The sequence below is a fragment of the Rhipicephalus sanguineus genome, chromosome 2 (genome assembly GCF_013339695.2).
Source record: "Rhipicephalus sanguineus isolate Rsan-2018 chromosome 2, BIME_Rsan_1.4, whole genome shotgun sequence".
In the NCBI taxonomy this organism is placed as follows: domain Eukaryota; kingdom Metazoa; phylum Arthropoda; class Arachnida; order Ixodida; family Ixodidae; genus Rhipicephalus; species Rhipicephalus sanguineus.
The window spans coordinates 91,590,256-91,602,500 of NC_051177.1; the positions used below are offsets into that span (position 1 = coordinate 91,590,256).

The window sequence follows — 12,245 nt, forward strand, 5'->3', positions numbered from 1 at the left end:
GAGTGGCAGCGCGGATTAGTCTGTTGTCGACGGCTGGAAGCAGCACACCTTGGCTCCACTACTCGCCAAGTACGAAGCAGCAGATGTTTACAACCTTGATGAAGCTGCTTTATTCTACAAAATGTTGCCTACGAAGACGTTCGCTTTGAAGGAGGCAGACATTAAGGGGTGGAAACAGAACAAAGACAGAATCACTGTTTTGTTTGGTGCAAGCATGTGCGGTGAGCACAAGCTGTCACTGCTTGTTATTGGGAAGTCAGAAAAGCCTCGTTGTTTCAAAAATGCACGATTGCCATCCAAGGATGACCTGATCTATAAAAACAACAAGAAAGCTTGGATGACGGCTGCACTCTTTAAAGAATACGTGCGGTACCTTGACCGCAAGTTTGTGGCCGCAGGGCGCAGCGTTTTGTTCGTCGTCGATAATTGCCCAGCTCACGGCGACATTCAGAACCTGCAGGCAGTCAGGCTGGTCTTTCTACCCCCGAACACGATGTCGCTATCGCAGCCGATGGACCAGGGCGTCATACACCATACCAGGAAAATATATCGCTACAATCTGTTGAAGCGAATGCTCCTTTGCTATGACAACAGAAAAGAGTATAACATTGACCTCCTCGGTGGTATTTGCCTCATTGTTCACGCATGGAGGCAGGTGGAGGCTACCGTTATTCGACGGTGTTTTGAACACGCCGGGTTTGTGGAAGAAGAGGCAACCTCCGCTGAGTGTGCTGTCACCGCTGTCACTTGCTCGTTTGATGAAGAAGATGAGACCCTCTGCGCTCGATATGAGGCTTTGCACGCGGAGGACGAGGAGTGCACTCCAATCGAATTCTCCGAGTACGCAAATGTTGAGTGCACAGTGCAGACGTGTTATGCCGACATCGACAGAGAGATAGCTGCGAGATTGACCGATTCGGCCTCTAGTGTTGACAGCAATGACGAGCCCTCCCGAGCACCCCCTTTGGCGGATGTCATCGATGCCTTGAGTGTTGCGCGCAGCTTCGTCGAGTGCAACAGCGGCGAGGCTGAGATGCTGCGCCTTATTGACAGGCTGGAAAATATGACTTTCAGTGCTGAAAAGTGTCAGTCACGCATGCAGAAATTTTTCTCCAAGTAGGCGGACTTGCCACAATAAAGGTGTGACTTCCATATATAATGTCTTCTGGCTGATTTCTTTGATTTTGCACTGTTTCGGATAATTGGGAATCCCACTAAATTGGGATATTTTTCTCGGTCCCGAGGCCTTGGAATTAACGAGGTTTTACTGTACCTTACAAATCTGTAGCGGGCACCTCGCTTATCCGCAGAAAGATGAATAATGGCATAGTGGGTGCTGTCCTACTTTACAAAAATTATGATTTATGGCGTAGTCGATACCTTGCGGAACGCCAAAACTTCAAACACAGTTGGCCTTGCCCCAACACAAAGCTGCGCTCTGAATTCGCATTAGGCAGTATATCGTAATCGTCGGTGAATTTTTTGTTGTTACCTTGCTTCAAAGATTTTCGCAGTGTCCCTCATAACCGTATCATGGTTTTGGGACGTAAAACCCCCCAATTTTGATCAGTATTTAATTTATTACTTTATTATTGATTATTTTTATTATTAGGCATTTTACTAGTTTTTATTATTTAAAAAACCAGTCATGAACCGTTACGGACCGTTTTTTTTCCATTCCGGAACAGAAACAGAACGGAACTTTTTTTTTCTGTGGAATGAAACAAAAACAGGAACGAAAAACATATCGTTCGAACACCTTGTGGACAACCATGAAAGCGATACAGGCATTGCAAGGCTACTAGGCCAAGCTTGCGATCTATCTCCAACAAGCTAGCAATCCTTTGTATCAAGTAAGTACTCACGAGAGCAGATCCACAGTCAGGTGGCCCTCGGGTTTGATCTCGATCGACTTGCCCCAAAACTTCAGCTTCGGGTACACTGAGCCGTGCACTTTGAAGTGGGGCGATTCGGCGTGGAATGCACTCACAGGTGGGTGATGGCTCACTTGTTCGCACACCATTCGGAAGCCCACATCATCTCTGCAGGGAAAATGAATGCGAGTGAAAGAATTGTACGTTACAGAGATAACGTAGTGTCACTTCTGAATCACACTGCTACCGACCAATCTATTCAACTTTTGGTGCTGGTCGAATGTCTTGATGGGGCAGCACAAATGATGACACAATGATAGAAATGAGATGGGACAGCAATGAACTTGCAACTAGCTTTATTAGAAAGCTGGCAAATGGTTTAGATACTCCGTACACCCATGTGTTCTCACATAGATGACGTCATCCAGAGTGTATTTACAAACAGCAAGAAGTCTCATAATATGGTGGAATAGTGTATGTCTGATCACTCCTTTTTTGCTGTGTCCCTATTTGATGGAGTAATTCCATCATGGTTGTGGCATCAAAAAGTGGTTAATTGCTCTAATTACTTGTGAGAGAGGGAGGAAAGGTTGGACATTAACCAAGCATATGCGCAGTTCTAATTATTTGAAGCAACCAGTATACAAAGGTGAACAAAACATTTAATAGTACATCATATAATCATTCATTTTCCAAGGCATGTCTGAGCTCAGGTACTTCTCTCAATTTGCAGCAAGGTTTGAAATACTATCACTACACATTATTGTATGTGAAGTGAACTGCTTACCTGACCAGTTCGTATGTCTCACCAAGAAGTGGGTTGAAAGGTTTGCTCAATCGTTCGAGGTTTGATGCAAGTGCAGACACTGCAAAAGCAGTCACCAGCTGCAAGACAAAACAGTCGTTGACATTTCTGTGGGTCTTAAGTGGAACACTATACCAATAGGATATCAAGTATGACGTGGGAACACACAAACGGACATTCAGTTGTGTCATAAATGCCGCATTTTCCGTTTTACGTATAAGATGCAGCTTCATAAATTTTCACCTTACCACATACTCAAAAACTGTGTGCTGTGTGACCTAAACATGCATTTTTCCCCCCCCACATAGCCAACCACTGCGACCATGAAACCACCCTTAAAAGATGCAAAATTGTAGGTTCACTGTGGTACACTTCCTGCCGTACTACTCACGTACCTCAATTCTGTCAATGGGGTCAGTAGCTTCATCAGCCTGAACGAGCAGATGGCTGTACTCCATGTTCTCTGAAATGCGCTGTAGGAAGCTCAATGGCTCGTTGAACACAACGGGCATGGTGATCTTGGACAACTCCTGCACAGAAAAAGAATGTATGGCCAGGTACAGAAAAATTGCTCATATATATCTAGATTCTTTCATGTGACAGCTGTGATGACAGTCACTTGTTTGTGATGGTGCAATATTATAGGAAAGCCAATAGGAGCTCAGAAATTTGTTGTTTTACCAGATCTTTGTATGGCAGGTTTATTTTCACAAATAAGATGCTCTTTTTTGTCAGTGCACCAAAAAAAGATCTTAGATATATCCAGTCCCTTTATTTTATAAAGCAGTGTAGATATTAAAACTGCTGTCAAGATGGCGTTTACTTATGTAGTTATATTTTTATTAAGTGCATCACAAAATGATAGCAGAACAGAATGCCCTTGATATTGGCAATCGTTTAAGTGCTGGCCGAAAATAAAAGCTAGCTTCTTTAGTGCGCTTCAACATGCTCAGCAAAAATTACAGAGAATGTTATAAATATGCATATTAGACAGCTTATCTAGAGAAAGTGGAGGAGGAGGAAAAAGCAGGCAGCTGTTCACTATCTCGCTCAGTACAGCACCACCACTACCACGTCCAGCAGACACATTCAACTAAAACTTATTCAGCTGCAGTTACTACCCCTAGTTGTGCCTTTTTGTACAGAATAAAGCATATAGGGTGGGCACATCACAACACTACATAGTACACTTTAGGAGCATCCTAGTTGATGAAGAGTGCATGTGAGAGTCTTCAGTATGACATCTAAACAGGTTGTTTAGTGTAGTAGACACATAAAACACTAACAACGGTATAAAGTCTTACTTGAAAGCATCGCTAACAGAGTATGCAAACATGAAAGGTTAAAGACACAGCAAACATAAAAAAAGTTGCAGCCTAGAGACGGTAAGAAATCCGCGCTGCAAATATCTACTTTTTATCTACCAGTCATGAATGTCATTCCACCGCAATTGCTGTTCCGCTTTAGGTTCTTATCTTCCATGTAGTAGCACCTTATCATTGTAGAGACAACACCTCATTAGTATGCGGGTGCAAAGTGCTGTTCAGATTAGATTTGTGGGGGCTATGCACCACTCTTTAATTGGCAGGCATTCAACATTACACATGCCATGGCATGAAAAATGGAACTCGTGATATTTGAAATGCATGCATCAGCTTGTTTTTTAAGAATGGTGAATACGATGAAGTCAGCAAGTATACAACCTTAAACTTACCTTGCCTATGCATTGCTTCAGGATGCTCCATAGGCTGAAGTCGTTCTTTGAGAACATGGGCACTGGAAGACGTGTTCTGAAAAAGACCAAACAAATGTTAGTAAACCTAGCACAGGACAATATGTAGTGTGTTACAAGTAATGAAATTAGGATCATTACGTTTTTGAATATGTAGTGTGACTGCAGTGTCACACTAAATATTCATGCAACCAATTACTGTAATTCAATGGACTTATATTTCTGTCAAAATTTCAGTATCATTATGTTTTTATTTTGCACCATTATGAGCAGGTTGTACTGCAATGTCATACATATTCATGTAGTAAATTACTCCAATTCAATCGACTCATATTTTTGTCAACCTTTCTCTAGGTGCACACAGCATGCATTGCAGGCCCTGTGTGTATGCCTTTAACATTTTTCCCCCAGTGTATTTTCCTGCACTGCACTTTGCAACAAAAACTCTTGCTACAGTATCACTTGTTGCTGTGTAGGATAAGGATCACACAATGTGATACCATGTCAATCTTCCGTTCACTGTGGATTGTCACGGCCTCCTGCCTTCATTAAAGGGTACATCTGTACTTGTCATGTCACTCTCTCCAAAGAGCTGACACAGTTCGTTCTACCAACTCTTTCAGCTTTGGCAATCCCGAAGAGCACGTGGGCCTTGCTAACAGCACAAAGACAAAAAGGTAATGCCCAAATAATAACCTCCACCTTTGAACGTGTTTCATGAAATTTAATTTTAATGACTCCCTATGTTTTGTTCATGAGTAACTGCAATTTCAATTAGTTCCACTTCTCTGAGAAACGAACGCAAGGCTGGTTCGTCATATTACTTTTCTCGCAATGAGAAACTGCCTGATGCTGGAATGTCACTGTGCAATGTTAAAAGGTGAACGAGGTCTGTTGGCCAAGGACAACAGCATCAAAGTGAACCCTGTAACAACAACAAAAAAAAAAAAAAATAATCGAGGGGGTGGCAGGAAATGTGGACACAAATGAGAATAGCAATGTGTCACTTGTTCTGATTGCAGCTCATCTCCTAATGTCGGTATCACTGCTGTGTACTAGACATCTGTTGCCAGCAGCACGGATGCTCAAGGCAATAAAAAGTTTGATGTAGGCACTGCGGCACCAGTAAAAACCTCGACAAACACTTTTTAACCGAGGCCTTTACAGTGGATGAATGCAACACTAAAATATCCGTTGAAATTGAAAATCTAAATTACTCTGCACTATGATGCGGCATGTAGGAAAAATAATGTGCTAGAACAGAATAAGAAGCTCGCGTTGAGGACAGCAAACGAATAAGAACGGAAGATGCGGGCTCGATTTTTCATGGTACCCTTTCTCAACGCAGAAGCAACAGCTGCAATAAATCTATGGCCCTATTACGACTGCCCTCAAACCACAAAACATACTGGCTCTGCGAAATGTTTCCCGCATTTATGAAAGCATGTTGAAGCATCGCACACATTGGCAATTATGGGGTTAAAGGAAAAAGCCTTTTTTTGTATTACCGAGAAACTCTTTCATGGTAGCACAAACACCGTGCTTGCAGCGAAAAGACGCGCAGAAAGAAAATGTGGGTGGCGCACCTTGAAGTTCCCTCACCAATCGCGCGATGTCACTTATTTTGATGGTTTCTACAAGCACCTATGCAGTTACTAATCCGCAAAAATGAAGTAAATTGTTTTCTGAGAGAGCCCGAGACTTAAAATATCAGGTTTCAGGAAATTTAGTTGAGCCTACGTGGCCGAAGTACGAAAAAGCACTTTGAAATCTGTGACGTCACAATCGGAGATATTGGCAGGAAATTTAAATGTAAGGCTTTTCACACTGATTTTTTAATCTATTAATAAACTTACAGTGGTGAAATTAACGACACTTGAGTTTTCAGAGTATAATTGGTCAATCTAAACTAATTTATTGTTTCACTTTAGTGTCCCTTTAAAATGTTCGCATGCTCTTGCAAAGCACCAGTGCGTGAGAACAAGTACAAGAAAACACGAAAAATAAGCATCGAAGCAATATATTCAGAACAAAAAAAAATAATTGAGAGAGAGAGAAAGCGAGGAGACCCGCTTGATGAATCACCGCCAGCTAGTGCGCTTCACCTGCCGCCCCCAGAGGACGACGGTGAAACAACGCACATGTGCCCCTGCTGCGCCGCTCGCAATAATAATAATAATAATAATAATAATAATAATAATAAAAAAGGGAAGTAGGTATAGAATTGCCAGTCTGATATTCCCGATTAACCGTCACATTCTGTCCCGTGCACCGCTACGGGCGATTCTTCCATACGCGGCTCAATCGAATGTCGCCGCCGCCGCGCCATGACCTTCACGAGTTGCCGCCAGCAACGGCCGCCAGGAGCGAAAGTCGAGGAGGGAGAGGGGGGCGGGGGTCCCGGACACTCCGCCGCAAGATGAGTTACCGTAACAACGCGCATATACGGTACGGGGAACAGGAATGCATGACTCATGTGGAAACTGTTATTAAGGCGAAAGCCCTTAGTTGCCCCATGAAACGCGAAAATGGACGGTCCGCGTCGGCGTACCGCGGCGTCGGGGACAATAGGAGTGATGCAAAAAAAAAATAAAATCATCACGTAATGACGTCATCATGAATGCCACGTGACGTAATTTAACACGATGGCGTCATCCCATGCCATCGTAGCTTGGTCAAATGTGGGCCGATCACGGAGGCAGCGCAAAATCACGTTAGGTGCAGTAAGCTTTCGGAGGGTGACTGGGCAGGATGAACACATCGACTGAGAAGAAAAAGAAGGTGGATTTCGCCTTCGAATCGTCTTAGGTGAATACATAAGGGCCCCCTCTGAGTTTTTCGACATGTTACAAGCGAGAATAATTCATTAAATGTGGATCCGAGCGTCCCAATACTACTTCAGTCATAACCGATGAAGCTGTACAGTCTGGATCACACCTGTCTAGAGCGTCCAGTCGCCCGCTTCAGCCGCCGTATTTTTTTTTGCAAAAACACGCAGAGACCGACGCCGCAATGATACCAACGCTAGGTCCTTGTGCTATAATTAAAGCCAGGCCCGTAGCCAGGAATTTTTTTCGGGGGGGGGGGGGGGGCAACTGCTGAAGACCTTCACTATTTGAGACAAACACCGATTTCCATTATTTATTTTCAGTAAAACACCCCCTCCATTAAAATTCCGAGGGGACGGGGGCTAGGAAACCCCCCCCCCCCTGGCTACGGGCCTGATTCAAGCATCAACGGAAGCTTGTAGCTAACGCGAGGTAGCAGGTGCGGGCGGCGCCGGCGTCCAGAGTCGCGCGCTCGACCGCTCTAGACAAGTGTAATTCAGATTGTACTGCATATTACAAAAGGCAGTTATCTAAGGAAAAGCATGGTCCAACTGACATAATACGACGAAACGAAAGTGGACCGTGAGTAACTTCAGTCGCAGGAAACAGTCGAACCCAGGTCATCCTTATTACACGTGCAGGGGTTAAACGTGCGCACGTGTGACCCTTTTTTTTCTCTAGGGTAGAAAACATGTTTCAAAGAGTAGCAAACGATTGTCTATAGCTCTTCGGTCACAGTAAAGCGCTTTGGTGGCAAACGTGTAATTAAAGGGCTTATGCCATTGGCATTAATAGTGTAGGGAGAAAGTGCAGCTTATTGCTGTGAATAAGGCATGAGATTTATTTCTGTTTAGCGTGCGACATTAACCCCTCGCAATGCACGAACTAATGAACGTCCGAAAACTTCGTTACGACGTTGCGAGCCCTACAAAACGCGCGGATACCTGTCAGAGTGGTGGTACATCAAACATTATCACCAAGGGCCAAATACGGACTAGAGAACCGCCGTCAAAAAAAAGTACACCGCATGAAAGCCTAGCGTTTCGCGTATCCCGCAATGATAAAAAGAAAACCGCAAACGCCGATCCTGAGGGAACGGTCGGCTAAAGCCTGTTACAGTTGCATAAAGTGGAACAAAAAAAAAAAACGATAACAGAACACAACTACGCTACCCTTCAGCTGCTTTCAGGGCGACCACTGTGCTACAAATATGCGCACAGTACGCGAGCTTCTACGGTACTCCTCCGCTCCTTCGGAAGCGTCCGGCCCAAGGCTGGCTTATAGTGAATTGAAGAAGCCCGGTGCCCCTTCATCAGTTTTCGATTAAAGTTGGCGGGCGCCGTTAATACCGAACGGTACCTGCAATCCGCGCAGCTGGCGAATAAAAAAAAAAAAAAAAAGATGATGAAGAAGAGAAACGAATCGACGGTTCACCCCAAAAAAGACAAGAAAGCGGTGGGCCCTAGGCGGAGGCCATATTCGCTGCGCGGTGTTTCGAAAACAACACACCGTATATCAGCAGCGCCAGATCTCAATCGATATTTTTTTTACAGGTATAGACACGCACAGATCGCGAAGCGCGCGCGCGCGTTCGTGTATTCAAGCATTAGTTGATTCAAGGCGGCCGCGCGGCCATGGGGTAAACGATCTGTTATCCGAAGAAGGAAGGCAGTGAAATGAGCTGTCGCCGTTTCCTGTTAGGCCAGACCAGGATGGGGTTGCTTTGGCTACATTGCGGACACGAAATATTACCATTCCTTCCTGCCTTACAACTGTGTCAACTCGACCTCGAGATTGGTCGTAAACTCGCAGAATTTGGGGTGAGAGACAAAGAAAAAAAAGATAAAAAGTAGAGAATGATTTAGTCGGCGTCCCTTGCAGAATTTACCGCTCACATATGGCCTGCAGTACTCGCTCAGTGGAGCTTTTCGAACATAAAACGTTCGACAATAAACAATGCAGGAAAGTCAGCCCTACAACGACCCAAAGTACGTACGCTATACATATGGCAGATGTACCGTTAATCGAGCCCATGCACGACAAAGAGAGAGAGCGAAAGAAACGGCAAGATGACCACCTGTGCTGTCGAGCCATGTCATCCAACGAAGCTGCTCCTGACGCTGTAGTACACCTCGTAGCGATGATTTTTTTTTTCTTCACGTCTCGGTGGTTTCTACGAAGCTCGATGACGACCGCACAGGTAATACAGTAACTTCACACACGAAGCACGAGCCAAAAAAAGGCGAAGAAGAAGCAAGATGAGCTGTCGATCACTCCACGAAATCGTCGTACAAGTTATACGCGATATACTTTTTCTTTCTTGTTTCCTTTTTCAGGGTCACGGTTTTTCGAGTATCATCGTCAAAGCGGCAGACAACCCTCCAACTGTGCTAGCCTGTACGCACGTCCGCCGAGCTCAATCGCTGTCACAGTGAGGTGGAATGGTCTGTCACATGCGCAAGCACAGTTCACCGATGAACGAAATGGCGATGAAGTACAAAAGTAGCAGCTACGGTCTTCACGTTGTCACTTCGTCTTGCAGCAGCGAGCGGAGCGTTGTTTTTGTTTCGCCAGTCGCCGAAGGACGACAGACTCTTACCGAAAAGGAGAAACGCCTTCACCGCGCGGAGCGGCTGTGCGTGAGTGAGTGAGTAGCTGCTCAGCGGAGCAGGAGCGAATACGAAGCGGAGCGGCGCTAGTCGTTGAAGCGGGGGTGGCGAAACCGACTCGCTGGCTTTTAACGCAGGGTTGCAAGTCCACCGCTAGGTACTGGCACACTGGGACGACTGCGATATTCGCACCAGCAGCATCTCACGTTGCCGGCACTGGGCCACACAGTATGCGCGCGCGCTCGCTGGCGGAAGAGAAGAAGACCGGGCGCATCACATTCCAGAGAGAAGTCGGCGGCAGTTTCGTTTTTTCCTCCAAGTGGCGCGGCAAAAAAGACGTCGGGGTTTCTTTCTCCTCACCCTTGTCGCTGGCCGAGCGGGCTTACTACGAGCCACGCCGGCAGGTGAAAAAAAAAAATTAAATTCGGGCGTGGTCCCACCTATCCTTCGTTGTTCTCGGCAAGAGCGTTCGATGTTTACTACCGGTGTCTCCGAAGGGTCGATCGGGAGGCCGCGAAGGGAGTTGAGAATGTACCGGCCTTCGTTTTTCCGTTTGTTCTTCCTTGCTTCCTCGAGGAGAGGAGTCGACGGCACGAAATCGCCCGGCAACAAAACGACGGTGGGCTCGAACGCCGGGTTCCAGCGCGTCGCGTTCCCGCTCTCTCCGGCGACACCGTGCGCAGCAACAACCGCGCAACGCTGGGAGTCCCGGGGGGGAACGCGGGCGCCGCGCTCCCGTAATCACGTACAGACGGGCAGGCGCCGAGGCGGCCAATCGATGCTCGCACAGCTGATGCGAAATCCAGCGAGCACACTACCGCCCACTTGCGAACGGAAAAAGAGTCTAGCGCACCGACGATCAAGTCGCGAAACTCTCCATAGGCTCCGTGTATCGAAATCTGTGCACACCATTGAACGCAATAGCAAAGTTTGCCGATTGTGGCGCCATCTGTAGGCGAGAAAACAAACTAGCAAATGGTACTCTTCACGTTCTCGTGCTAAGCCCGAAAGGGCCGCCGCATTGATGAAGTGAGCGGTGATTTCTCAAGCGCGACTTACATATCGCCGATGATACTGCGTCTATAAAACCCATCAACCTTTCCTGAAAGCACTTAATTCTCACGGCGGCAAATCGCACAATAACAGCAAAGACTACAGCGACCATGGCGATGTGGCCCGTTTTCTCTTAATGCCCCCAGGTGGCGCGTCGGTTTGCAAGCCTCCCGAAATTTGTCCACGGACATGTCTGCGTTTCGGAACGGAGTTTCGCAACTGGTATGATTGAAGGACTCTGCCGTTGATGACAGCAGCAGGAGTGCAACGACGACAACCCCTAGTGGCGGGCGGGCGACGAGAAACCGAAAGCGAAACCGCTTCAAGCGCAACCCGAAGCGACGCGCCTTGTCAATGCAACCTAATCTAGGTTGCGTTGGTCTTATGCCGACGCGACGGGTTACATACCTTGTACGGTTATTGTAACACTCGAAATTTTGTCCTACACATTAGGCAGTGGTGTTGAGGACTCCAATTCAATATTTAGTCACTTAGCTTCACGCAGTAAATGTACGATCCCTCACGAATGATCGAATAAAAGGCTGCACTAAAGCGTTCCAACAAGATTACACCAACTTTTGCAAGGGCAATAACAGTGACAACTGATAATGCAAATGAATACAGGCGAAGAAAGCAGATACACACAAAGTTAGAATAATGAGTGAATAGGTATGAAATAAAACAGCAGCAGTATACGTAATCACTAATGGATAAATGAGGATGAGGTCGCTCACCTGCCCCAGAATCCCCGCTCCTTTTCCTTAGGTAATGACGAGCTCAGTTCCTCTGGCATGGTGTCTTCCTTCGTGGTTCCTACTTCCGCTGGAACTTGATTGTCACTGCTCGGAGAAGCCTCTGCAGTTGCGAACGTCAGCATCGTTTTAAAATTAGCATGAAAAGGCTGGCACGCGAGTGTTCTTAATTCATACAAGTATACTAGCAATAAAGTGGTGCTTTGACTGACTTTGAACACCTTAGATCGTAGAATAGTTAGGCCCTCCGTAACTAGTTCACTGTACCGTGACCACTCACAAGAGGATGTTATGTTCTACGCAGTAGCCTTAGATACAAGATAAATTTTGGATCATGCAGGTGTGACCTAACTGGTAAGACATCAGACTACTTGGACTTTAGAATGTCCGTAATGCAACTGCCAAACAGTGATTCATCCAGCAGCGTGTCGCAGAAGTTTCAAACGTTTCACAAAGAGACAATGCTTGGTCAATCGGCAAGTACTGTGCAATCTATTCAATAACTTCTAACGAGCAAGAGAGGTACAAGTCGATATAGTTTGCTCACGAATGATAAGCTGCTTCTCGCATTTCAAAAGAGTAACAAACATTT

At 45.9% G+C, this 12,245-nt stretch overlaps 1 protein-coding gene across 1 annotated transcript in view; it reads right to left on the reverse strand.

Moving 5' to 3' along the window:
- The window catches only part of LOC119383376 (oxysterol-binding protein-related protein 1), a 115,757-nt gene that overhangs the window by 34,279 nt on the left and 69,233 nt on the right, over nt 1–12,245 (reverse strand). Inside the window, exons 14-18 of the mRNA XM_037651477.2 lie at nt 11,636–11,756; nt 4,394–4,469; nt 3,075–3,209; nt 2,662–2,759; nt 1,866–2,042 (exon numbers count right to left, since the gene is read on the reverse strand). Of these exons, the coding sequence (XP_037507405.1) occupies nt 1,866–2,042; nt 2,662–2,759; nt 3,075–3,209; nt 4,394–4,469; nt 11,636–11,756 (607 nt within the window). The remainder of the gene's footprint in view (nt 1–1,865; nt 2,043–2,661; nt 2,760–3,074; nt 3,210–4,393; nt 4,470–11,635; nt 11,757–12,245) is intronic.